Source organism: Hylobates moloch, unplaced genomic scaffold (assembly GCF_009828535.3).
Source record: "Hylobates moloch isolate HMO894 unplaced genomic scaffold, HMol_V3 SCAFFOLD_5, whole genome shotgun sequence".
NCBI lineage: Eukaryota > Metazoa > Chordata > Mammalia > Primates > Hylobatidae > Hylobates > Hylobates moloch.
Window position 1 is genome coordinate 59,248,021 of NW_026652280.1, and position 27,514 is coordinate 59,275,534.

A 27,514-nucleotide genomic window follows, 5' to 3' on the forward strand; every position below is an offset into this window, starting at 1 on the left:
TTATTTTTCCTTTGCAGTAACAGCGGGAACATGAAGCCGCCACTCTTGGTGTTTATTGTGTATCTGCTATGGTTGAAAGACGGTCACTGTGCACCCACTTGGAAGGACAAAACTGCTATCAGCGAAAACCTGAAGAGTATGTTTGGTTTCTTATCTGTGCTGTGTCCTGTTTGCATGTTGGTTGTCCTGCTGGTATTTATAGTGAGTCGCAGTTGAGAGATAACCATATTCGCTGTTTTCACGGTGAAACGTTCTCAAGGCACTTAAACCAAGTCATCATGACGCCAAACATCTGGGTAAAAATAGAAAATTCCAATCACGGCTCTGCAGGCGTTCACATTTCCAGATGTTTGTATCATGTAGATACAACTTGCCAATTTTTTCACTGCATTTTTTTGTATCATCCAGATGGTTGGTGTCATCTCAGCACAGCTCTAATGAACAGTGAAATACTTTTCTAGCATTTGAAAAATTTAAACCATTAGAGTAATCTGTGCAATTATTCTTAAACTAGTGAAAGAGTGGGCTATAATTACATTGAATCTGGTTGTTCTGTGGCCATTAACTTGCAACTTTTGCTTGGTGATATATGCTTTGGGTACTTAATATTTAGAAGAACAAATTAGCTAAAATGTAGCTGATTTAGCATCTGTAATTAAAATCCGAGTCAAGAATAAGCTCCTTAGTAGGCCACATTAGCTATTTTGAACAGGGAATGACAATGAATTTTAAACTTACTAAGGGCTTATTAAAGGTGTATAAGACATGTCCATTAGGTTATTAAGGAAGCTTGTATTGCATGGGATACTTTCTAGGTCTCATGCCTCCTTATTAGGTAACTGAAGCTGAGAGAAAGAGAAATTGCTGACTGTGTTTGAGGTCCCCAGCTGGGCACTTACTATAAATTGTGAAGAAAATGCAAAATTTTCTCTAATATAAACACACTTGAGTCTTAAATGAAAGAAAAAAAATGGATAAATGAAAACAGGGCCTGAGCAAGATGACAAGAATGAGGCTCAGTGAACTCTACTTGTTTAGGAGCTCACAAGTAAGGAACAGAAGGTATGGTCCGTGTGGCAGCTGGGTCCATGTGGCAGCTGACAGCTAATTCATTATGATCTGCTTTCAGAATATGAGCCTATAAAAGAACAATTAAGCCTCTCCTTAGGAGACATGAAAGGTTGGTGAACTCAGTGTTTTGCAATCTGATCAGATCTCAAAGAAAAAATTGCCACGTGTCTTTTAGGTTTTTCTGAGGTGGGGGAGATAGACACAGATGAAGAGGTGAAGAAGGCTTTGATTGGTATTAAGCAAATGAAAATCATGATGGAAAGGAAAAAGAAAGAACACATCAATCTAATGAGCACCCTGAAGAAATGCAGAGAAGAAAAGCAGGTACAGTCATTGAAAATAATGTCTGTTCTTACACAGATCTGGACTGGAAATATTGCACTTGTTAGTGCGATTGATGAATTACTTATTTTCCTTAATAATAAATTTTATGGATAGCTGCTTTTATTAGAGGAAAAGTTTGAGGGAAGCTTCAGATTTCCTTGAAGAACATATTTCATGTAGGATAGGCTTCTGCAAGACTCCAACCCAGAATCTGGGGGATTCATCTCTGTTTAAGTGCTGCTTTCTCAAAAATAGATTATTCTTGGTCTCTTCTGAGTTAGGATATTGAGTAAAAGTATTTGAAGAATTTTTTTTTACTAGATCAGTGGTCTCCAGAGTTGGTTTTTTGTTTGTTTGTTTTTGTTTTTGAGACAGAGTCTTACTCTATCACCCAGGCTGGAGTTGATTCCAGCTCACTGCAACCTCCGCCTCCTGGGTTCAGGCAATTTCCTGTCTCAGCCTCCCTAGCAGCTGGGATTACAGGCTCCTGCCAGCATGCCTGGCTAATTTTTGTATTTTTAGAAGAGATGGGGTTTCACTATGCTGGCCAGGCTGGTCCCGAACTCCGGGGCTCAAGAGATCCTCTGGCCTAACCCTCCCAAAGTGCTGGAATTACAGGCATGGGCCACCGTGCCTGGCCCAGAATTTTTTGGTCTCTCATTCCTATGACTAAAAAATCTGTTAGCACTCACTCCTAAATATATACATATTAATTTACTTACAAATTAGATACATGAATTGCTACCATTAATATCTCAAGGCACAATATGTATTTAAGGTGAGATTCATCATTAGCAAGTGTGGATATAAGTCCACATTTCAAATAATCTTCTAGATATTTTGAAACTTTTAGCCGACTTGCCAGATCTAATTAGATCACCATAGTTTTCCTTTGTCACATGGCCAATAAAGAGCTCATAATGATCAAGTGTCAGCTCTGCCATTTGCTTTTGGTCCACTTGAGCTTAAATTATTCATTTTTAAAAATCTGCCAAGTTTTTTTTTTTTTTTTCAAGAATCTTGTTAAGCCTCCTGTCTTTAGTGAAGATTAGTTTAGTTAAAACTAGATAATAAAATCCACCAGTCTACCTGAGTTCTCTTACACGGCAACTCATTACAATTGGCTGCATGTGAATAGAGCAAGGGAACGATAGTCGATTCTTCTGGAATGTAGAGGATCCCCTCTTTCCCAAGGTCATCACACACAGTTGGGCACATACGATATCTGACATATGCATCCCAAGAGAGTACCATGTATATCCAATAATGCATCAGCCTAATCACTTTTTAAAATTCAAATAGCTTTATTTAATAGCTATAGCTTGAACTACATATTTTATCAATGGAGAATACATATTATATTCAAATGTCTTTGGAAGATGTAAAAAATTGTTTGTATGCTACAGTATAAAGTTCAGTAAATTTCTAAATTATAGACATTGAATAGCTTGCAGTTGAATGACATTAATAATTAACATCACACTCAAAACATTGCTTTTTTTTAAAAAAAGCTTATCTTCAAACATTACCCTTAAATCAAAGAGGAAATTAAAACTGTAACAAAAATAATTTGGAAAATATTTTCAATTTTAATGTTGAGAGTAAATTACTTTTTAAATTTATTTTTATTTTTTGAAAAATGTTAAGTTGTAAAATACATATAACAAAATTTACCATCATAACCATTTTTAAGTGTACCATTCAGTAGTGTTAAATACATTCATACTGTCTTGCAACCAATCTCCAGAATTCTTTTCATCTTGCAAAAACTGAAAGTGTATACATATTAAACAATGCCCCATTCCCCCCACCCCAGTCAGATTTTTAATTTAAAAATACAAGTGGAAGTTCTAATATTTTCTATCTATCCCTCTATCTATAAAGTTGGGGGCCACTGAATTCCAGATTGCTGCTTGCATCTTTTTACTTCTGAGCATCATGGCCTCTGGGAGTCCGTTAAGCAACTGGAGCCAGGTAGTGTGACAGGCTGACCCCAAAGCTGTGTGCCAGCCTGTCACCGGACTGGTTGATGTTGCAGCCCCACCTACTGCCCTGAGTCAGTCAGGGTTCTGGCAAGGAAAGGAGAATGCCTGACCAGCAGCTGCAAACCCTTCTCCCTTTTGGCAGCAATCAAAAGATTTTGAGGAAATCTAAAATAGCTCCTCATCAGGAAAATGTGGAAGCCCTCCAGCTGGGATCTTCCCTGGTGGGCTTGTGAGCCTGGCCATCTGGGAATAGAGACACTAGATAGCACTAATACACTCTTCACAAAACACATTATCACATGGAATGCTTTGAACATCTGGGTAAACCACTACTTTCATTTTATAGCTAAGAAAACTGGGGTTTGAGATGTTTGTTAATTAACATGTTACTCCAACACTGTAATGAATGAACTGAGATAAAGTCAGCAGATGTGTGCACGGGGGACTCAGTGATTTTCCGCTTTTCTCACATCCCTGAACCTCCTGGCAAGGAGGACAGGGTATACAGCTTTAACAAGAATATTCCACTTTGGGTGGGTCAAGTAAGCAAATGTGGATTTCACTTCTGGCCCTGAAGAATCCAAGCAACTAGTAGAATTTTTGTTTATTCTTAAAAACCTTATTGTACAAAAATTCATTGTATTAAACTCTTAAGTTTGAAGCACTCAATTAGAAAGTTAATTGGAAAAGAAAAATCTGTTTAGCCCTGAGTATCCCTCCCTAAAATTACTTAAAGCCTAGAATAAAGGTCAGTTTAGACAAATTATGAATTGGCAAATATGGTGTTAGCAACCCTAGTCTCCCAGTATTGAGCCCCACCCATTCTCAAGAGTACTGCTCAGTGGTGACCCAGTATCACCAATGCCCCCTTCCGCCACCCCTCCTTATTAATATTTAGTGAGACTATCTGAAACTTATTAAGCAGGAAACCCTAGAGAAGGTTAGAGTGACTTGACCCCCAAATCAGGTTTTATTTGTATTTGTTTTTAATGAAATGGGGTCTTGCTATGTTGCTCAGGCTGGTCTTGAACTCCTGGGCTCAAGGGATCCTCCTGCCTCACTTCCCGAGTAGCTGGGATCACAGGCACTGGCCACCATGCCTGGCTCAATGCTAGGTAAAGATAGTACTTTCGATAAACTGTCAACTATAGGAATAGAGTTGTAAGAGTGAACCTGCCAGTTGGTACAATGCCTAGCAGGAAATGGAAGGCGTCGATAGGATATTCCTTTAGGAACGTTTACCAGACAGAGGTCTACTTCTTCCATGGCAATGTTTCACTTCCAAAACTTGGGACCTGTGATTTGGTAACTGTTTTTTGTTCTGCTTCTGGGCAGTGAATGGAAGGAAGCCTGAGAGATACTAGTTATTATACTGGACTAGGTATAATAATAGATGTCTCGCCTATGATAATGGATACTAGGTATAATAATAGATGCCTTGCTTGTTTAGCTCATTTAATGCAAAAACCTTGAGAAGTAGATACTATTATTATTTCTATTACTCTTATTTGCAAATGAGGAGACTAAGGCTTATACATATTAAGTAATTTGCTCAAGGGTACATAGCCACTGTAGTTTGGAATTGGGAATATTAGGATTTTGGCTTATGAGGACAATGAGCACAATATGTAAAATTGGGACTGATTGAGAAAATCCTGGAGGTATTGTTTCTTGCCTTGGAGAAATAACCTTTTTTTTTTTTTTTTTTGAGACAGAGTCTTACTCTTGTTGCCCAGGCTGAAGTACAACGGCATGATCTTGGCTCACTGCAACCTCCGCCTCCTGGGTTCAAACGATTCTCTTGCTTCAGCCTCCCAAGTAGCTGGGATTACAGGCACCCACAATCACGACCAGCTAATTTTTGTATTTGTAGTAGAGAAAAGGTTTTACCATGTTGGCCAGGCTGTTCTCAAACTCCTGACATCAGGTGATCCACCTGCCTCGGCCTCCCAAAGTGCTGAAATTACAGGTGTGAGTCACTGTGCCCTGCTGAAAAACAACCACTTTAAGATGTAAGATTCAGCTGGGTGCGGTGGCTGACGCCTGTAATCCCAGCACTTTGGGAGGCCAGTGTGGCTAGATCACTTGAGGCCAGGAGTTCGAAATCAGCCTGGGCAAAATGGTGAAACTCCGTCTTTACTAAAAATACAAAAATTTCTCAGGCATGGTGGCATGCACCTGTAGTCCCAGCTACTCGGGAGGCTGAGGCAGGAGAATCACTTGAACCTGGGAGATGGAGGTTGCAGTGAGCTGAGATTGCACCACTGCACTCCAGCCTGGGCGACACAGCCAGACTCTGTCTCAAAAAAGAAAAAAAAAAGATGTAAGATTCCAAAATTGTTCTACAAAGTCCAAGGACACACACACACTCCTGTCTGGGTCAAAATGTGTATTGGCAAGCTGGGGCCATGGCAGTTTTCTTATGTGGATCATAGCAAATGCTACCTGGCTTAGCAGCCGAACTTTACAATGAGGACAACTGACAAATCCTAGCCAGGCAGAGAAGATGTGGAAGATTGTCAGTGCCCAGGTGATTCTTTGGGCTTAATACTCCAGGAAAGGGTCATTTCCATTAGCTCTGAGGCTGTCCTCTTATGGCCAGATCCACCATACTCACTTCATTCCCCTGCACGATATCTCGGCATGGAGGGGACTGGGGTTCAGAAATCCACACTTGCAGGGTCACAGGAAGAAAGGTCTGTTGCACCATGGTGCTGACCCCTGAGGCACTCCAGGGGCAGGGCTGAAGCTCGCAGGGACAGGTGACACTACTGCTGGGCTCCTCACCACCCAGAGCAGGACTTGGCCAAGTACAGCAAGCACCACAAGGGGGAGCGCTGGGAATATAAACAAGAAGAACAAAGCTTGTTTACATTCCCATTTATTTAATATTACATTATATATAAATATATTTATTATATTACATTCTAATTGCAGAGATGCCATCCTGTGTCTCGGCAATTAGAATGTAACTCAACGGGAACATTTAACTTGACATACAAGAATTGCACTTTCTTGCAGTGTTTAAGGATATACAGCAATTAAAGACAGCATAAATGAAAGAAAGAAAATGTGCCAGCTTTATAAACTGTAAAGCCCACTTTCCCCATGCCCCAGTGGATGAGAATTGAAGACAGACTTACCAGTAAATAGTTAAATCACAGTTCTTCCCAGATCGGGATGGCATCTTCATTGTCAGGTCACCCACACCTAGAGTAATGTCTGTCACATAGCAAACACTCAGTAAATACTTATTGAACAAATGAATGAACAGATGAATAAGATTTACAGTCTTCAATAGGAATCAATCAGTGCTCTTTCCTTAAACTAAACAGAAAGCTTTGGGGGAGATCTGACAGCTGCGAGCCACCTGAAGGAGAAAGAATGAAAAAGCAGGTTAGAACGTGTACATTTCAAAGGGTGAAATCAACTAAGGCGCACATAGATCATGAAATGGAAATTGGACTTTTGTTTCTACTTTTAATTAGGAGGCCCTGAAACTTCTGAATGAAGTTCAAGAACATCTGGAGGAAGAAGAAAGGCTATGCCAGGTGTCTTTGGCAGATTCCTGGGGTGAATGCAGGTCTTGCCTGGAAAATAACTGCATGAGAATTTATACAACCTGCCAACCTAGTTGGTCCTCTGTGAAAAATAAGGTAAGAGAAAAAGAGAGCTCAAGATTTCACAGTTCTTAAGGCACCTATTTCAGCTTACTTTTTTATTAATTTATGTTAATATTTAGAACGGAGATGCCTGATCTGATAGAGGCCTTTTGCTTTCTAGAATCTAATACTAATGTTTACATACCATCACCTGTGTATACACGATTTATAAGGTAGAGCATCCATTCAGCGGACACTGAATGCATCTCTTAAAATATCCTGGCTTTCTGCCTTGTATTTGTTATTTGTGAACATGTTCCCATAGATAGTAAGCTCTTTGAGGGCAGGGATCATATCTTATTTGTCTTCATTTATGCATTGGTGGCATCCAGTAAATGTTTACCAAATTGCATTTGGAATCATAGCATTGCAGTCTCTGATTTCAGTCCACATTAATTTTTCCTTCTGGAGGCCAAATATTTAAAGATATTCCCTGCCTCCCAAATCTCACCTTCAACATGCTTGCCTCCTTATGCATAACACACACACACACACACACACACACACACACACACACACACCCCTTCACGTCCCCTTTTGCCCTACCAATGTATGTAGGACTGGCGTGTTTTCTTTTTTGTACCCTTTGGTTATCTTCTGAGCAGAGGGATCACAGAGGGTGGTGACCTGAATAGGATGAGCTCTGCCCCACTAACGGCTCCAATTAAGCTAGATTTTCCTCCCCCTTCAAGAAGCGAACTGAATACAAAATTGAGTGGAATTTCACGCTCCATATTAGAGCACATACTAATTAGAGCATGCTCCTGTCTTGGCAATGCCATACTCAATTACAAAGGGAGCAACTACTAAGACAATGAATGCGCCAAGTTAATTTGCCTCCACTATTAATTGCATCTGCTCTATTTTTAGAGCTACTGTCACCTGCTAATACACCAGAATATGGTGTAATGAGCACTAGCAGGAAGTCAGGAGATTTGGGGATCATTCCCATCTGGGTCAGTTGTGTGATCTTATGAACATTTCTTGGGGCTTTAAAGGTTTGTTTTTGTGGATGAAGAGTCAAGTAAACAGAAGCTGGTAGAGGGAGAGGCAGACAATCAACCCAAATTCTTTTCTTTATTTTTTTCATGAGACGAGGTCTGGCTCTTTTGCCCTGGCTAGAGGGCAGTGGTGCCATCTTGGCTTACTGCAGCCTCCACCTCCTGGGTTCAAGTGATTCTCCTGCCTCAGCCTCCTGAGTAGCTGGGATTATAGGTGCCTGCCACCACGCCCAGCTAATTTTTGTATTTTTAGTAGAGACAGGGTTTTACCATGTTGGCCAGCCTGGTGACCTCAGGTGATCCATGCGCCTTGGCCTCCCAAAGTGAAAACTTGACCTTTTTAGGCTATTGGTGGGCAATGTAAACCAGGAGAAATTTCAGATCCTGTTTCCATAGGCAAAGGCAAAGTCAGGTATAAGAGGGTTAAGAAATTATCTTAAAGTTAATTGCCTCATCCTAGCTTGCCCAGAATTATTCTTGATTTGAAATGACTACTGTAAGTTGACTTTAAAATTTGCAATAAGAAATGGTCCAGGGCCAGGTGCAGTGGTTCACCCCTGTTATCCTAGCACTTTGGGAGGCCAAGGCATGTGGATTACCTGAGCTCAGGAGTTCGAGACCAGCCTGGGCAACACAGTAAAACCCTGTCTCTACTAAAATACAAAAAAAAAATTAGCCAGGCATGGCGGCGTGCAACTGTAATCCCAGCTACTCGGGAGGCTGAGACAGAAGAATCGCTTGAACCCAGGAGGTGGAGGTTGCAGTGAGCCGAGATGGTGCCATGGCACTCCAGCCTGAGTGACAGAGCAAGACTCCATCTCAAATAAGAAAGAAAGAAAGAAAGAAAGAAAGAAAGAAAGAAAGAAAGAAAAAAGGAAAGGAAAAAAAAAAGAGAAAAAAAGAAGAGGAAGGAAGGAAGGAAGGAAGGAAGGAAGAAGGAAGGAAGGAAGGAAGAAAAGAAAGGGTCGAGAAAGAAAATAATTTTTTATTCCATTTCTGTCCCCTACTCTACTCCGCAGATTGAATGGTTTTTCAGGAAGATATATCAATTTCTATTTCCTTTCCATGAAGATAATGAAAAAGATCTCCCCATCAGTGTAAAGCTCATTGAGGAAGATGCACAATTGACCCAAATGGAGGATGTGTTCAGCCAGTTGACTGTGGATGTGAATTCTCTCTTTAATAGGAGTTTTAACGTCTTCAGACAGATGCAGCAAGAATTTGACCAGGCTTTTCAATCACATTTCGTATCAGATACAGACCTAACTGAGCCTTACTTTTTTCCAGCTTTCTCTAAAGAGCCGATGACAAAAGCAGATCTTGAGCAACGTTGGGACATTCCCAACTTCTTCCAGCTGTTTTGTAATTTCAGTGTCTCTATTTATGAAAGTGTCAGTGAAACAATTACTAAGACACTGAAGGCAATAGAAGATTTACCAAAACAAGACAAAGGCAAGTATTAAAAGATTACTTTTACTTAGAGGTTTACACTAAAGTCAAGTTTTGTTTAGCTTCAGAAATGGTAGACATTTCTGAGTCACATTGTATAGCGTTTCTTGAAGAGACAACTTATGGAAAATGTTTCCCAGAGCCTCTTAAAAGAAGCTTTGAAGTCTGCTAAACACCATCCCTCTTCCATCATTGTTGAGAACTGAACTCTTTCTACAGCAAATTTTCAAAGCAGAAAGAAAAAATGCTAATAGGTTGAGAACTTGAAAAAAAGCAATTCCCTCATTTATTATTTCTTCATTTATTTTATTTTGTGACGGAGTCTCACTCTGTCACCCAGCCTGGAGTACAGTGGTGTGATCTTGGCTCACTGCAACCTCTGCCTCCCAGGTTCAAGCGATTCTCCTGCCTCAGCCTCTCGAGTAGCTGGAACTACAGGCGTGCACCACCACGCCCGGCTAATTTTTTTGTATTTTTAATAGAGACGGGGGTTTCACTATCTTGGCCAGGCTGGTCTCAAACTCCTGACCTCAGGTGATCCGCCTGCCTTGGCCTCCCAAAGTGCTGGGATTGCAGGCGTGAGCCACCATGCCTGGCCATTTCCCTCATTTATTAAAGCTCATGCAGATGCTCAGCTGTATTCTGCTAAAGCATCAGAGAGCCTCTTTAAAATTGATCTGGAGTCCTCAACTCCCAGTTTGAGAAGCCCACTCTCACATATAACCAGAGCAATTTAGTGCCCTCCTCTGAATCACTACAATCATTCCTTAAATCATAAAGTGTATGCATAAAACCACAGAAAATGCTCATAAACACCAAACTACAGAAATATTAGATTAGAATTGCCTTCTACCAACACTAATCATGCCTCATGGCATCCATGTTGGAGACACAATGCTGCTTTATGTTTTAAGGCAGCATATATCTTCTGTGGGTTTCTATGGAGTAAATTAGATGCAGCATTCGAGAAATGAGAGTTGCCATGAGGGTCAAGTGTAGGATCTGCATTTCCTTTGTTACTGTATTGACCACTAAGCCAGGTTGAAGGCTGCTTCCCTCTGAGATGAAAAATAAAATGGGCTCCTTCTATCTATTTTTCTTTTTCTTTTTTCTTTTTTTTTCTCTCTTTTTTTTTTTTTTTGAGATGGAGTGTTGCTCTGTTGTCCAGGCTGGAGTGTACTGGTGCGATCTCGGCTCTCTGCAACCTCTGCCTCCTGGGTTCAATCAATTCTCCTGCCTCAGCTTCCCAAGTAGCAGGGATTACAGGTGCCCACCACCACGCCTGGCTAATTTGTATTTTTAGTAGAGACGGGGTTTCACCATGTTGGCCAGGCTGGTCTCGAACTCCTGACCTCAGGTGATCTGCCCACCTTGTCCTCCCAAAGTGCTGGAATTACAAGCATGAGCCACCACACCCAGCCAGCCACCACACCTGACCCTATCTGACTATTTTTCAATTATATTAGCTGTAGCTGGCAACGTCTGAATCAGATTCTCAAAATCGCCATGACATTACATAACTGGCCTCTACATAGGAGAAGTTTACCTTTCAGAAACTGAAGCTAGGAAACAGTGCATTACATCCTTCAGGTCCCATCGTTCCACGAACAGAGAACAGCCATCATTACTGGAAGTGTTGGGTTCTATTTCAGAGTCCAGTGGACTTTTTTTATAAGTCAAGTATTTGGTCTGGTAGTCCATTCTGAGGTTCCAAATTCATGAAATATTCAGGATAAACACCAGGCGAGTAGACTAAATCTATCCAGGCTGGGTGGTATTAAGTGATTTTAGCCTGACTGTTTAAATGGATATCAACTGTCTTGGAATAACATTGAGAATGTGTTCATTAGAACAAAAGGGCTCCTCCCTTCCATGTTGTGTAGCAGCCTTACACAAGCATTGGTTACATTCTCATGTGCACAGGACTGTCAGTAGTGATCAGACATGCCAGAATCTAGATAATTTGTCAACCACTGTAACCCTCTCCCGCACACCAGCTACGAACATGGGTTTCCACTGTCTGCCACCATTGCCTTCTCATTCACACAGCTGGGGGCCAGCCCTACTCTCAGCTGCCTCACACGCACCCTCCCCAGACCCTCCGTGCCACTTCCATCTCAGTGATGACCTGGAAAGCCAAAGTCCCCTGTGAATGCAAATATTAAAGACAAAAACAAAATAGCAAACAAAAAAGTCTGTGTTACACTATTGTACTCTTCTTTCTCCAGTATCCCTCCCCTAGCCAGACAGTACACAGAAGCTACCGCAGAGGAGACATTGTCTTCCCAGATGAGCAAATGTGGACTGTTTATCAAGAACAGTCAGGCAGGGGCTCTACAGCACTTGAATGCGGTTTCCATCAGTTTTCTGGACAGGTAGTTGGTGAGGAATAAGCCTACTGCCCCTAGAAAATCTGCCTAATGACTTGACACTTTGAGTTTTGCCCCTTGTGGTAGGCAAAATGACTGCCCAAAATATCCCCACCCTAATCCCCAGAACCTGTGAATTTATGTTATGTGGCAAAGGGAAAGTAAGGTTGCAGATGGAAATCAATTTGTTAATCAACTAACTTTATTTTTATTTATTTATTTTTTGAGACAGAGTCTTGCTCTGTCACCCAGGCTGGAGTGCAGTGGAATGATCTTGGCTCACTGCAACCTCTACCTCCAGGGTTCAAGTGATTCTCCTGCCTCAGCCTCCCGAGTAGCTGGGATTACAGGCAAGAGCCACCATGCCTGGCTAATTTTTGTATTTTGAGTAGAGGCAGGGTTTTGCCATGTTGTCCAGGCTGGTCTCGAACTCCTGACCTCAAATGATCCGCCCACCTCAGCCTCCCAAAGTGCTGGGATTACAGGCATGAGCCATTGTGCCCATCCTCAACTGATTTTAAAATAGAGAGAGTATGCTGGATTATCCAGATGGATTCAACATAATCACAGGGTCCTTAAAAGTGGAAGAAGGAGGCAGAAAAGAATTAATAGCAGTGGCCACAAGAGAAGGACTTGGCTCTACCTTGATGGCCTTGAAGACAGAGGAAGGGGGCCAGGAGCCGAGGAATGTAGGTGGCCTTGAGGAACGGGAAATGGTATAGAAATGAATTCTCCTCTAGAGCCTCCGCAAAAAACTAGCCCTACTGACATCTTTTTTTTTTTTTTTTTTTTTTTTTGAGACAGAGTCTCCCTCTGACTTCAGGCTGGAGTGCAGTGGCGCCATCTTGGCTCAGTGCAACCTCCGCCTGCCGGGTTCAAGCGATTCTCCTGCCTCAGCCACCTGAGTAGCTGGGACTACAGGCGCGTGCCACCACGCCCAGCTAATTTTTGCATTTTTTTTTTTGAGACAGATGACATCTTGATTTTAGCCCAGTGAGACCCACTTCAGACTTCTGACCTAAAAGACTAAACAGTAATGAATCTGTGCTGTTTCAAGCCACTGAATCTGTGGTAGCTGTAACAGAGCTAATAATAATAGTAACTGACCAACATTTACTGAGCAAGTTCTGTGTGGCAACCTTCATGGATGGGCCTTATTGGTCATGATTGTTTAAAGGGCCAAAATTCGAAAAATAGCTAACACTGAATTATGAACACCAGGAAAAGGAGAGCGGAAATAAAAATAATCAGAAATATCTTGATAATTAATTTTTTTTGCTTTTTTTGAGTATAGGTTCATTTTGGTCTCATATTTCTTTCCTACCTTGGTCTTTCTGGACCTCAGTTCCTGAATCTGTTGAAAGCGAATAGGTCCAGGAAAGTAGCTCTTGGAATTGTCTTCATTTGTCTTATGAATCCCTGGAATGAACAGATGAGATCGTGTTCTACTGTAGCTTGACCAGTGCAGGGGGCCGGGAGACCTGGTTCTAATCCTGCCTTAGAGAGTGTTAGTTGACATTAATTTTTGCATGGGAGAAACAGACAGGCAGGTGGGAGAGTAGATGATTTATCTCAGTGACTGCACTGGAAGTAGCTCCCTGGAAGGGTTCTGAGGTTCTGTCAAGGCTAAACTTAAGTGAGGTGATGGATTGTGCTGTGGCTGCGGGATGGGGAATTAGTGTCATATGGGCCTAGAATTTGTCATCCTTGGTGTACATACCAGGTATTAATCTAGATGCTAGAGATAAAATGATGATTACGACACAGGCTCTGACTTCCAGGAGCTCAGTCCAGAGAAAGGAAAACAGATTAGTGAACAATTACATCACCATATCATGGGTAAAATGGCAGAAGAAGGTACTGAAGAATGACAAGATTAAAATGGCAAGACCAAGTCCCTTCCCTCAAGAGGCTTAGAGTCTAATGGCAAAGATAAGAAAGCAAACACTACATAAAGCAAGAATTAATTCTGCACTGGAAATTCTCACAGGGGGCTATACAGGGCAGAGAAGAGGGTCCAAGAAGGCAGCTGGGAGAAATTGACTTCCTAGTCACCAAAGGGGATGGGTACCTTACATGCCATTCCATCAAACAATGCTTCGCTGTTTTTAAACTACGGACTTTGCAATTTATCTCAAAATAAAATGTTTCATTTTTAAATGCTGAGGATTTAATCTAACAGAAAATCATCAGGTTGTAAATTGGTAATACATGTTTCCTAATTTCAAACACTCTATCAGGAACTGCCAATTTTCTGTTGGATAGACTTCTCTTTTACACATTTTTATATGGATTGTTAATTCTCCTAGGGGAAAAAACTTCTCAAAACTTGATCTGCTTTAGGTATTTTCCTAAATCTTTGACCCCTTGTTCATAACAGTATATACATCTCCACACACACATACACACATATGTGTGTGTATATATATGTGTGTGTGTGTATACTCATATATGAGAAATGCAAAAAAAAATAGTAATAAAATAAACACCTATCAACCACCCACAAGAAACAGACATTTCTAATATCTTTGAAACTTCTTCCCAATTGTAGCTTAAAAAATTAATTATTAAAAGGTTTTCTAAAATACAGAAAAGTCCAAGAGAAAAAGTGGTTCACAATCACCTATTTACTTACTCCTATTGACATCAGAAATACTGATGATATAAATAAGACACACGAGTTTTAAAGTAATCAAATATATAAAAGAACAAATAAATGAAAGCTGCCCTCTCCTACCTTATCAAGTCCTTCTTCTAAAAGATAGTTATTAATAATTCTTCATGACTCCTCCTAGAAAATAAAATTACATGCATTAATATATGTGTGTATATACTACTAATAAATTTCTAGTAATGAGATTCTTGGATTCAAGAGTATATGCAATTTTTAATAGATGTTCAGTTGTCCTAGGAAAGTATTGCACCAACACGCATTTCTGTGTCTAAATATAGGAAAAAGGGCTGGGCGCGGTAGCTCACGCCTGTAATCCCAGCACTTTGGGAGGCCGAGGTGAGTGGATCATTTGAGGTCAGGAGTTCAAGAAACCATCCTGGACAACATGGCGCACCCCCACCTCTACTAAAAGTACAAAGATTAGCTGGGCGTGGTGGCTCTCGCCTGTAATCCCAGCTACTTGGGAGACTGAGGCAGGAGAATCACTTGAACCCGGGAGGCAGAGGTTGCAGCGAGCCAAGATCCTGCCACTGCACTTTAGCCTGGGCAACAGAGCAAGACTCTGTTTTCCATCTGCAACCTTACTTTCCCTTTGCCGCAACAGAGCAAGACTTGATTTCCATCTGCAACCTTACTTTCCCTTTGCCACATAACATAAATTCACAGGTTCTGGGGATTAGGGTGGGGATATTTTGGGCAGTCATTTTGCCTACCACAAGGGGCAAAAATAAATAAATTAAATACATACATAAATATAGGAAAAAGATTTTGAAAGCACTGGTAAGAAAAAGCAGTGGCATTGTCTCCACTTCTTTAAAGTGAAAACTTATGACACTAACGTGTAAATGTTATGTTCCCTGTAGCCCCCGACCACGGAGGCCTGATTTCAAAGATGTTACCTGGGCAGGACAGAGGACTGTGTGGGGAACTTGACCAGAATTTGTCAAGATGTTCCAAATTTCATGAAAAATGCCAAAAATGTCAGGCTCACCTATCTGAAGGTAAATAATTGCTATTTTTTTGTATTATACTGTAAGTTCTGGGGTATATTTTATTACAAAGTTTTGGTGCCACAAAAGAAATAGCACTTGAATATAAAATTTTCTTTTTAATTCTCAGCAAGGCAAGTTACTTCTATAGGAGGGTGCGCCCTTACAGATGGAGCAATGGTGAGTGCACACTTGGACAAGAGAGGGGAAGGGGTTCTTATCCCTGACGCACGTGGCCCCTGCTGCTGTGTCATTCCCCTATTGGCTAGGGTTAGGCCGCACAGGCTAAACTAATTGCGACTGGCTAATTTAAAGAGAGTGACGGGGTGAGTGGTTTGGCGGGAAAAATGGTTATGACAGAGCAGGTAATCGGAATGAGTCAGGGCGGAACAGGTAATTGAAAAAGGTTGCTTTACAAGGAAATTAAGTTTAAAATTAGAGGGCAAAGAATTGAATGTACTGACATATTGATTCTTTGAAAAGAAATTTAGAACTCATATCTAACATTTTTTTAGGATTTCTTTAGTATTCTGGACAGAGGACAAAATCTCATGTCACAAGCATGGTGGATTCATTTGCTTTCCTCCAAGCACTTTTCTGCAGGCTCATTTCCATCTGTGGGCGCTCAATGTAGGTTTATAAACTGTTTTTTTTTTTGAGATGGAGCCTTGCTTTGTTGCCCAGACTGGAGTGCAGTGGCGCAATCTCTCCTCACTGCAACCTCCACCTCTTGGGTTCAAGCAATTCTCCTGCCTCAGCCTCCTGAGTAGCTGGGACTACAGGCATGTGCCACCACGCCCTGCTAATTTTTTTGCATTTTTAGTAGAGACAGGGTTTCACCATATTGGCCAGGCTGGTCTCGAACTCCTGACCTTGTGATCCGCCCACCTCAGCCTCCCAAAGTGCTGGGATTACAGGCATGAGCCACCGTGCCCGGCCTGGTTTATAAACTTTTATTATTCCAAAGTATGTCATTCTTTCACTTTCTTTAATTCCCTAATTGTTCTTATGATGTTTTGTTTTTTATGATTAATGACCAAACACTAATGTGTGCAAAAGAAAAACCTTGAGCAAATTAGGGCAACTCCTTCCTTCTTACCGCAAAGAAAAAGAACCCCCCCACACCCTCACCCACCCCCACCCCCTTCACCCCCACCATGAAAGAAACCTTTTCATTCTGTAAATCAATGTTTAGACAAGTGAAATTTTTTTTTTGAAAGTGGCATTGGCTCTTTCCCATTGGTGGGTTAATTAACTAATTAGCATTTAAATAGGGAAAGTGGCTTCTTCTCCCAAGCCCCAGGAATCCTTTTCCCTCCCAGAGTGGCCTTTCTAGTCCTTCCCCAGGTAGAAAATCATTCTCCCTTTCCTCCATCCCTCCCTTCATTCCCTTTTCCTTCTCCAGACTAAAGTCACTCCTCCCACCCCACCAGGGCCAAATTACAAATTTTCTTATATAAAACAAGAGCTTTTGATTCCTATGCTTCTGCATTTTATCTCACTAAAGCCCTAAGGGAAGGAAATTTTGAAAGGCTTAGAGTAGGAAATTGGAAGATACAGGACGGACAGAAATCAACATGTCAGTAAATTCTACAACATTAGCTAGAGATTTGGGGCAAGTCATTTATGCTGTCTAGGCCTCAGTTGAGTAATTTGTAAATAAAGGACCCAAGATAATCTTTGGGTTCTAACACAATTCTGTAAAGCAGTGGTCCCCAGCCTTTTGGCACCAGGGACTAGATTCACGCAAGACAATTTTCCAAAGATGATGGGGCAGAGGGCACGTTTGGGGATGATCATCAGGCATTATTCTCCTAAGCAGCGCTCAACCTAGACCCTTTGCATGCACAGTTCACAATAGGGTTCGTGCTCCTGTGAGAATGGAATGCCTCCGCTGATCTGACAGGAGGTGGGGCTCAGGCAGTCATGCTTGCTCACCTGCCGCTCACAGAGCTGCCGTACAGCTCTGTTCCTAAGAGGCTACAGGCTGATACGGGTCCATGGCCCAGGGATTGGGGACCCCTGCTATAAAGGAAGTTCAGAAAAATCAGATTATAATTCATTTACTACCAAGTAATAGCTCTTGTGCCCTTAACTTCCCACAGTGAAGACCACTGGAGTAATTTATATCAACACAAAGAACAAAAAGCATAGTCAGTGGAAACTCCTGTCCCTCTCTTTGCTTTCTCTCCTCAATCTAACAGTGAGCAACTTGCAACAAATTTTGCTGTTCAGAGAAAAGGGAGAATGGAATTGTTACAATCTTTTCTGTCACCTAGGCCGGAGTGCAGTGGTGTGATCTTCGCTCACTGCAACCTCTACTTCCTGAGTTCAAGCGATTCTGCTGCCTCAGCCTCCTGAGTAGCTGGGATTACAGGCATGTGCCACCACACCTGGCTAATTTTTGTATTTTTAGTAGAGGCGGGGTTTCACCATATTGTTCAGGCTAGTCTCGAACTTCTGACCTCGTGATTGTCCCACCTCAGCCTCCCAAAGTGCTGGGATTACAGGCGTGAGCCACCGAGCCGGCCAACGAATTGTTACAATGTTAAACAACATAATATCCTAAACATATTGGCTTTTAAAGTATCATTAGATACACCACAATACTAATAAAAGTTACCTTTGGGTTTTAAGATTAAAGATGATTTTTAAAAATACTTCTTTCTGTATTTTCCAAACTTTTAACCATAAACATAAGATATTCCTTGACTTAGGATAGGATTATGTCACAATTAACCCACCATAAGTTCGAAAAACCGTAAGTTGAACCATTGTAAGTTGGGGACCATATGTACATGTATGCATATATGATATTAAAAATTATTAGACATCTTTAAAGTTTGACTTTTTAACATATTACTTTTATTTAATCACCTTGTTCAAGGAGCCTGTAAATTACATATTAATATTCTCCATTATGAAATAGGTCTTTCCATTGTGCAATTTAATGCACTGTAGAGGTTCTAAACATCTATATGCTTTGCAACTCAAAAGGAGTAAAGTTCCCTTTCTAATTTTTTTATTCAATTAAATAAAAAAACATGAATTTAATAGAGTCTATTAAATTAGATCATTATTCGAGTGGTTAGTAAACCTGTTTAGAGTCAACAACACTCCCTTTCTCTTTTTTTTCTTTTTTGAGCTGGAGTCTCGCTCTGTCGCCCAGGCTGGAGTGCAATGGCACAATCTTAGCTCACTGCAACCTCTGCTTCCCAGGTTCAAGTGATTCTCCTGCCTCAGCCTCTCGAGTAGCTGGGATTACAGGCACCCGCCACCATGCCCAGCTACTTTGCTGTATTTTTAGTAGAGATGGGGTTTCACCATGTTGGTTAGGCTGGTGGCAAACTCCTGACCTCAAGTGATCTGCCTGCCTCCGACTCCCAAATTGCTGGGATTACAGGTGTGAGCCACCATGCCCAGCCCCTTTCTCCTTTTGAAATATCATTAGCCTGGGTTCTTTGTTTGTTTGTTTGTTTGTTTTTGAGACGGAGTCTTCCTCTGTTGCCCAGGCTGGAGTGCAGTGGCACAATCTTGGCTCACTGCAACCTCTGCCTCCCAGATTCAAGTGATTCTCCTGCCTCAGCCTCCAAGTAGCTGGGACTACAGACGCCCACCACCACGCCCAGCTAAATTTTTGTATTTTTAGTAGAGACGGGGTTTCACCATGTTAGCCAGGATGGTCTAGATCTCCTGACCTTGTGATCCACCTGCCTTGGCCTCCCAAAGTGCTGGGATTACAGGCTTGAGCCACTGCGCCCGGCCTCCAGCCTGGGTTCTTATTGTCACTGAATTCTCAGGTTAGTTGGGCTAGTGAGGAATTCAGGTTACACAGGCCACAGAACAAGAACAAGGATTGTTCTTTCTCTCCCTCTTCCACTTCATTCTCTCTCAGCCTCTCCCCACCTCAGTAGTTGGTCTTTTCTCCCCCTTCTTTTGAAAGCAGAGTCCGTTATACAAATGGACTTGTCTACTTCTCCACATCCCTCTTGTGCCAAATTTTCTGCCATGGACACATCTACCCCACCTTAGAATGTATATTAGACAATTTTGACATCTAGAATGTCTTGTTGGGCAGGAAAGGGTTTGGAAAGTGTTGCTCCAGGTAGCTTTGATTATAAACTGGACCTTTTCTCAGGGTTACCTAGAGCAGTTGAGAGTGCTCTTTCTCCTGGCCACGTGCGGTGGCTCACGCTGTAATCCCAGCACTTTGGAAGGCTGAGGTGGGCAGATGACCTGTGGTCAGGAGTTTGAGACCAGCCTGGCCAACATGGCGAAACCCCATTCTACTAAAAATACAAAAATTAGCCAGGCGTGGTGGCATGAACCTGTAATCCTAGCTACTCAGGAGGCTGAGGCAAGAGAATTGCTTGAACCTGGGAGGCAGAGGTTGCAGTGAGCTGAGATCAAGCCTCCAGCCTGGGCCTCAGAGCAAGACTCCGTCTTGAAAAATAATAATAATAATAATAATAAATAGATAAATAAAAGTTAAAAAAATAAAAAATGAGTGCTCTCTCTCCTGAATTGCTGACTCGAGGACTCTCTCAGCCTGTTTTATCATTTGGAAGGGGGAGTAATGTATCTGCTTCATACACATCTTTAGAAGATTAAATAAAATGTCTGAAGTATCAATGATTCTCATTATTCAAATATTTGTTTTTTAAGTCACAGTTGCAAGGTTATATACAGAAGCATAGGTTTTTGTAACAGAAAAATATACACTTAATATACTGACCTCTTACAAAAATAGTTCTGCTCAAGCATCCCATCTATGTATCATTAACATCTATTTCATTCTACCCAGCTAAAATAGTTTATTAATAATCCCTGAATGTCACAAGATAATACAGAATAAATCAGATAATACATTAAAATGCACCTGATAATCAATATGCACCAGATAATAGATACAGTGTACATCAGATAATACAGTACAAATTCAATGAAAGTTTAGTGTTGCAAAGGTAAAATGTAAAGAATGTCCTAATATGCTCCCATGCTGCTTAAAACTGTTATTATAAATTGCTTTTTATTATAAATATATAAAGAATGATGTAATAGGCCAGGCATGGTGGCTCATGCCTGTAATTCCAGGTCTTTGAGAGACTGAGGCAGGAGAATCACTTGAGGTTAGGAGTTCGAGACCAGCCTGGCCAACATGGTGAAACCCCGCCTCTACTAAAAATATAAAAATTAGCCAGGTGTGGTGGTACGCACCTGTAGTCCCAGCTACTCTGGAGGCTGAGGCAGGAGAATTGCTTGAAACCAGGAGGCGGAGGTTGCAGTGGGTCCAGATCGAGCAACTGCACTCCAGCCTAGGTGACAGAGCGAGACTTTGTCTCAGGAAAAAAAAAAAAAAATTCTCAGTCACCTAGATTGAGAAATAGAACATTACCAAAACAGACAAAGCCCCACTGTGTCCCCCTCCACATCACATTCACTTTATCTCCTCAAAAGGAAAGTGCTATTTTGAATTTAGTATTAATTATTTCCTTGCATTTCTTCCCACTCGTATCGTGCCTATATACATATAATATATACACATGCCTATATCATACATAGCAATGTTTTACATTTTGATTTTCGCATTGTTAATGTAGAATTTTTAAACTTAAAAATATGCTTCATACAGCCAGGTGTGGTGGCTCATGCCTGTAATCCCAGCACTTTGGGAGGCCGAGGTTGGCAGATCACGAGGTCAGGAGTTCGAGACCAGCCTGACCAATATGGTGAAACCCCATCTCTATTAAACATACACACACACACAAAATTAGCTGGGCGTGGTGGCGCGTGCCTGTAGTCCCAGCTACTCAGGAGGCTGAGGCAGGAGAATGGTGTGAACCTGGGAGGCGGAGCTTGCAGTGAGCCGAGACTGCGCCACTGCACTCCAGCCTGGGCAACAGAGCGAGACTCCATCTCAAAAAAAAAAAGCTTCATACAAACATGAAATGTGCACGTGTCTGGCTGGGTACGGTGGCTCATGCCTGTAATCCCAGGACTTTGGGAGGCCAAGGTGGGCAATCACTTAAGGCCAGGAGTTCGAGACCAGCCTGGTCAACATGGTGAAACCCCGTCTCTACTAAAACTACAAAAATTAGCCAGGCATGGTGGCATGCACCTGTAGTTCCAGCTACTTGGGAGGCTGAGGCACAAGAATCACTTGATCCCAGGAAGCAGAGGTTGCAGTGAGCCAAGATTGTGCCACTGCACTCCTACCTGTATAACAGAGTGATACTCTGTCTCAAACAAAAAAGAAAAAAAAAGAAAGAAAAGAAAAAGAAAAAAGAAATGGGCACATGTCAAATGTTAATTTGACTATTTAACTTATTAATGAAGGAACCAGCAGGGTGTTAGAGCTGGGTCAAAAAAGTATAAGAGAGATTGGAGTGCTTACAGTCAAGGAGAGACAGAATGCTAAAAGATTATGAAATTAGGTATGTTAGTTAATATTCAAAAGGGCAACTAAACTGTAAATCTTGCCATTATCTTTTCTATCAGACCAAAATAATTTACATCTCTACTAGACAAACATTTGCCACTTTTCAATCCATAATTTACGGGTAATTTCATGGAGTCCGGCCCTAATCAACAGTACATAGTGAAGCCAACAAAGGATCTCTTCCCTAGACCTTGAAGTGATCTTTGGGTGGACCCCTTAGACAATAATTTAGTATGACATTGAAAGGACATACATGCCTGGGCAGCATAGTGAGACCCGCCTCTACAAAAAAATTAAAAATCAGCCGGGCATGGTGGTGTGAGCCTGTAGTCCCAGCTACTCAGGAGGCTAAGGTGGAAATAGCACTTGAGCCCAGGAGTTCGAGGCTGTAGTGAGCTATGATCATGACACTGCACTCCAGCCTGGGTAACAGAGTGAGAAACTGTCTTGAAAAAAATAAAAAGAAAAGAAAAGAAAAAGAAACAAAAGGAAATGCAGCCATTCTTTTGCCTTATTTCCAAGTTCTGGATAATTTTTCTTTCTTAACAATATAAGTATTATCACTTATGTATTCTTTTGCAATATGGCTTTTCACTCAGTGTAGTTTGCAAGGGTTATAGCCATGTGAATGCGTGCTGCTCTAGTTCATTAATTCACTGTTGTATGTTGGTGTATGTAGGCATATCACAATGTATTTATTCATTCCCTAGCTGAAGTACATTTGCTTTCAAGGTTTTGCTATTATAAATAAATATCATACCTTTAATCAAATAATAATTTTGTCTCTTCAATCAGCTTTAATTTACTTTGTTCTAATACTAAGCACACAACTATAATTATAATTTCATTATTGATAAATATAAAATATTTTCCAAAACATCACAAATCTTTTTTTTTTCACTATTTACTATACACTTTTGGTCTTAATTTAAAGCGGCTTCACTATATGTGGTTCTTTTCCTCTTTTCCCATACTAATTACTGGTACTGGACTTATACATCCAAAATCAAATAGTAGTGTCCTTTTTAAGGGATAAATGGGATGTGATGTAGAAGGGGCATAGTAGGGACTTCATCTGTTTTGGCAAATTTTGTCTTAATATAGGTGGTAGGCATGTGGAATTTATAACAGAAAGTTCTGTCTCCAGCCCAGTTTCTGTTACATAAAACCATATAATTAACAGTTAAACTGGATCTGGTTTGACACAGATGTAGGCGATATTAATAATTACTCCAGAACAACAGGCATAACTAAAAACTCCTACAGGCAAAAGGGGAAAATAGAGAATGTAAGGGCTGGGACGTAAGCCCATGTTGCCCACCTCCAAGTTTCATGGACTTTTTCCTTCTCCACGTTACTTTCTTATTTGCTAGACTGTCCTGAGGTACCTGCTCTGCACACAGAATTAGATGAGGCGATCAGGTTGGCCAATGTATCCAATCAGCAGTACGGCCAGATTCTCCAGATGACCCGGAAGCACTTGGAGGACACCGCCTATCTGGTGGAGAAGATGAGAGGGCAATTTGGCTGGGTGTCTGAACTGGCAAACCAGACCCCAGAAACGGAGATCATCTTTAATTCATTACAGGTAAAGGTGAGACCCAAGAGCAGATAAGGAGATGACATGTGTATACCTTGATTTCACTGTTAATTTACTTATGAACTGTGTCTGAATTTGAAAACAAGCTGTAGGAGATATTCATATTTCCATTGTGATTGCCTTCAGGCTGACTTGATTTAACGTAGCTCGTGGTTTTTAGAAAACAAGAAAGTCCATAAAGAAAATCAATTTAAAACACAAAATGCTTTCTAATCTAGAAATGGCTATTTCTGCTTAGAGTTATAGGGCTATAACTAATAGAGGTAAACTTGAAGAAATCTGGCCAATGTAGTTTTTAGGAGAGAAGACTTACAAATAAAGCAATTTGAATTCAAAATTTGACTCTGAAACTTACCAGCTGAGTAAGCTTGGGAAAGTACCTCAACCATTCTAGGCCTCAGTGTTCACCTGTAAAATGGTAACAATCATAGCTATCTTAATGTGTACACCTATAAAGTGATTAGTATAGATTTCTTATACAAAACAAGAGCTCTGTAAATTACAGCTCTTATTAGTTGCTGGCACAATAAAGCCACTGAGTTATCTTGAGAATTAAACATTTATATGTTACTCTTCACGTAAAAATACATTGCCAGCTGGTCGCGGTGGCTTATGCCTGTAATCCCAGCACTTTGGGAGGCCGAGGTGGGTGGATCACTTGAGGTCAGGAGTTCGAGACCAGCCTGGCTAATGTGGCGAAACCCCGTCTCTACCAAAAACATAAAAAATTAGCTAAGTGTGATGGCGCACACCTGTAATCCCAGCTACTCAGAAGGCTGAGGCAGGAGAATCACTTGAACCCGGGAGGCAGAGGTTGCAGTGAGCTGAGATCGTGCCACTGCACTCCAGCCTGGGTGACAGAGGGAGACTCTGTCTCAAAAAAAAAAAACAAAAATAAAAACATTTTGCCATCTTAAATTCTACCTATACCATGACTCCCAGATTCAGTCAATAACTTTTTGCATAACATGCAAGTGACTTTTCTTCCTAAGACATCCCCCCTCCAACACACACACATTACTTTAATCTACAAATGCACCAGGCTAGTGACTCCTGATGAGGCTGGTATTGAGGGGTTCCCAAAAAGACCTGGATACAAAAATTACTGGGCAGAGCAATTGAAGATGCAATATTCTGTGTAGTATGTCAGTGCCCTATCCAGATCCCTGGGGATCCCTTTTACCAGCTCCCACTGGTGCTGGTGCTGCTGCTAACTGCTTATCTCTGAAACTTTCTCCCAAAGATTGCCCTTGGGGCACTTATGCCCCAGAGCTTCCTGCAGGATCAGGCTGAGGCTAACGGTCATCTGAAGCCATATCCTTGCTTAGCTCCTTTCACTTCTCTAGTTTGCTTTCCTCATCCCCTTAAAAGTCGCACCTGAGAGCACTCCTTTATAAACCACTTCTGTCAGAATTTCAGGCACTGCTTCTAGGAAATTAGACTTACGACATTCTATAATCCAGCATTTCCCTCTTTTTTCAAACTACAAAGCTGTGGATCATGCATGATTTGAGAAATAAGTTTAGAAAGTCACAGCAAGCTAATTAAAAACAAAATTAAAACCCATATAAAAAATAGAATAGGACAAAGTAGAAAATATTAGCATGCATTGCATTTCATGTCATATGCACATCACGGAATTTCATTTCCATTTTGTATGTAGACATACATGTGTGTTTTGAGTAATGATATCAAGTGTATTCATTACTACAGACCACAGTCAAAGGGTTTTGAAAGCCACTGTTCCAATCCCTGCCAGCTGTCTGATTCTATAACTCCATTAGATCATACTTGAGGAAGGTAAAATAATGCAACATATTTTGTCATCCTCCCATATATAGACTTTAGTTTAACGAAGAAAAAATCTTGTCTTGAAGAATAAAACTTGAAGAAAAACTTTAGCAGTGCTTTCAACCTTTAGAAATCTACAGTTAGTATTTAGTTGTTTTTACCGTTGTCAGTATTTTATATTTTGTGCTTCAATTTATTTCCATTCTAGTGTCTCTGAGTAACACTAACAGATTTATCTAAAATTCTTTATGCTGATAACAAAGGCACATCTATATAAAAACCTCTATATAAAATAAAATTATGGTTTTCAATTATACATTTTTATGACTATTATTACCACTAAAGAGCATTTACTAGGTGTCAGGCAATGTTCTAAGAACTTTTTCCACATATCAGATCATTTAATACCCTCAATGACCCTATAAGGGAAGTAGAATTCTTTCCCCAGTTTTTCAAATAAGGCACAAAGGAGGTTAAGCAACTTGTCTGAGCTCACACAGCTAGTAAATGGTAGAACTAGAATTCAAACTCAAGCAGTATTTCTCTAGAATCAGTGAACGTAACCACTTTGCTAAACTGCCTGTGAAGTTACTTTTCTCAAAACAGCTTTTTTTTTTTTTTTTTTTTTTTTTTTTTGAGACAGAGTCTCGCTCTGTCGCCCAGGCTGGACTGCAGTGACGCTAGCTAGGCTCACTGCAAGCTCCGCCTCCCGGGTTCACGCCATTCTCCTGCCTCAGCCTCTCGAGTAGCTGAGACTACAGGCGCCCGCCGCCACGCCCGGCTAATTTTTTTTGTATTTTTAGTAGAGACGGAGTTTCACCATGTTAGCCAGGATGGTCTCGATCTCCTGACCTCGTGATCCGCCTGCCTCGGCCTCCCAAAGTGCTGGAATTACAGGCGTGAGCCACGGCGCCCGGCCCTCAAAACAGCTCTTATTTCACCATGTAAAGAAAAGTACAAACCCATAAAATAGCAAGTGCTGAAGAGAAGTCTTTGAAAGAAATATACAAATTCCAGCAGGTGAAAACGGTTGTGGCCCCTGGTTGTATAATAGTTACATGGGTGTTTACTTTACAATTATTTAAACCAAACATAAATACTTTATGCAGTTTTTATGTATGCTATACTCACCGAAAGAGAAGGGAAAATTTTTTTAATCATTCTCTTAAGGTTACATCAAGTTGCGTATCAGTTTAGTTCCATTTAAATGATTCAAATCAAAGTCTATACATTTGAGAATTCATTAAGAGAGTAACATACATGCTATTCATTAAGAGTAACATAAATTTTGCATTGATTTTTGCCAAAATCACACCTACAACCATAAATTGTAAATTTCTAGGAAAACTCAGTACAAAACTTGGTGCAATGCAATAAAGTTTGTGGCACAGACAGTAATACTCAGCAAACATTCCACCTCCTCTCTCATATTTTCCAGCTCCCCTTGTGGTTAAACATTGCCATGTGGCAAGTTCTGGCCAATGAAGCGTGGCAAAACTGAAAAGGGTTCTTTGTAGACTGAGACAGTGAAGAGCCTATGTGTGCTCATCTATTCTCTTTTTCCACTGAGGGCACAAAGAAAGTCATGAATTCATCTGCTACAGCTATGAGATAATGCGCCTCTGCCTACCAGGCTCCTCAGTGTTTACTGGTGTGGAGCCCTTGTAACGGACACCTAACATGAACAAGAAATAAATCTTTGTTGCATGAAGCCCTAGGAATGCCAGGACTAATCTGTTACCTCAGCACAACCTAGCCTATCCTGACTAAGGTGGTCTTAAATTACTATTGAATGTGTATTGGGATTTAGTAATCTTTTACTGTATAATCCTTCTTCTGTAGGTAGTTCCAAGGATTCATGAAGGAAATATTTCCAAACAAGATGAAACAATAACGACAGACTTAAGCATTCTGCCTTCCTCTAATTTCACACTCGAGATCCCTCTTGAAGAAAGTGCTGAGAGTTCTAACTTCATTGGCTACATAGTGGCAAAAGCTCTACAGCATTTTAAGGAACATTTTAAAACCTGGTAAGCAGAGTGCCTGGTTAGGAATGCCTTGTTGACAGGAATAGTTAATTCTCAAAAGGGAAAAACAAAACTTGTTTCAAAATACCTGGAAAATATGTTTAACCTCATTAATAAAGACATGAAAACAAAC

At 40.9% G+C, this 27,514-nt stretch overlaps 1 protein-coding gene across 1 annotated transcript; it reads left to right on the forward strand.

Moving 5' to 3' along the window:
- The first annotated feature begins 17 nt into the window (after positions 1-17).
- On the forward strand, positions 18-27,388 carry CLUL1 (clusterin like 1). The gene is made up of 7 exons (XM_032152684.2): positions 18-136; positions 1,247-1,395; positions 6,869-7,036; positions 9,063-9,495; positions 15,399-15,536; positions 23,337-23,551; positions 27,197-27,388. The coding sequence occupies exons 1-7, from the start codon at positions 31-33 to the stop codon at positions 27,386-27,388; spliced, it is 1,401 nt and encodes a 466-aa protein (XP_032008575.1). The 5' UTR covers positions 18-30.
- Positions 27,389-27,514: the final 126 nt, after the last annotated feature.

Excerpts from the sequence above, each read along its gene's own strand:
- CLUL1 (XM_032152684.2), top strand. The coding sequence starts at position 31 with ATGAAGCCGCCACTCTTGGTGTTTATTGTGTATCTGCTATGGTTGAAA. Across the intron at positions 15,537-23,336 it reads TCAGGCTCACCTATCTGAAG|ACTGTCCTGAGGTACCTGCT; the intron begins GTAAATAATTGC and ends CTTATTTGCTAG. Across the intron at positions 23,552-27,196 it reads TCATCTTTAATTCATTACAG|GTAGTTCCAAGGATTCATGA; the intron begins GTAAAGGTGAGA and ends CTTCTTCTGTAG.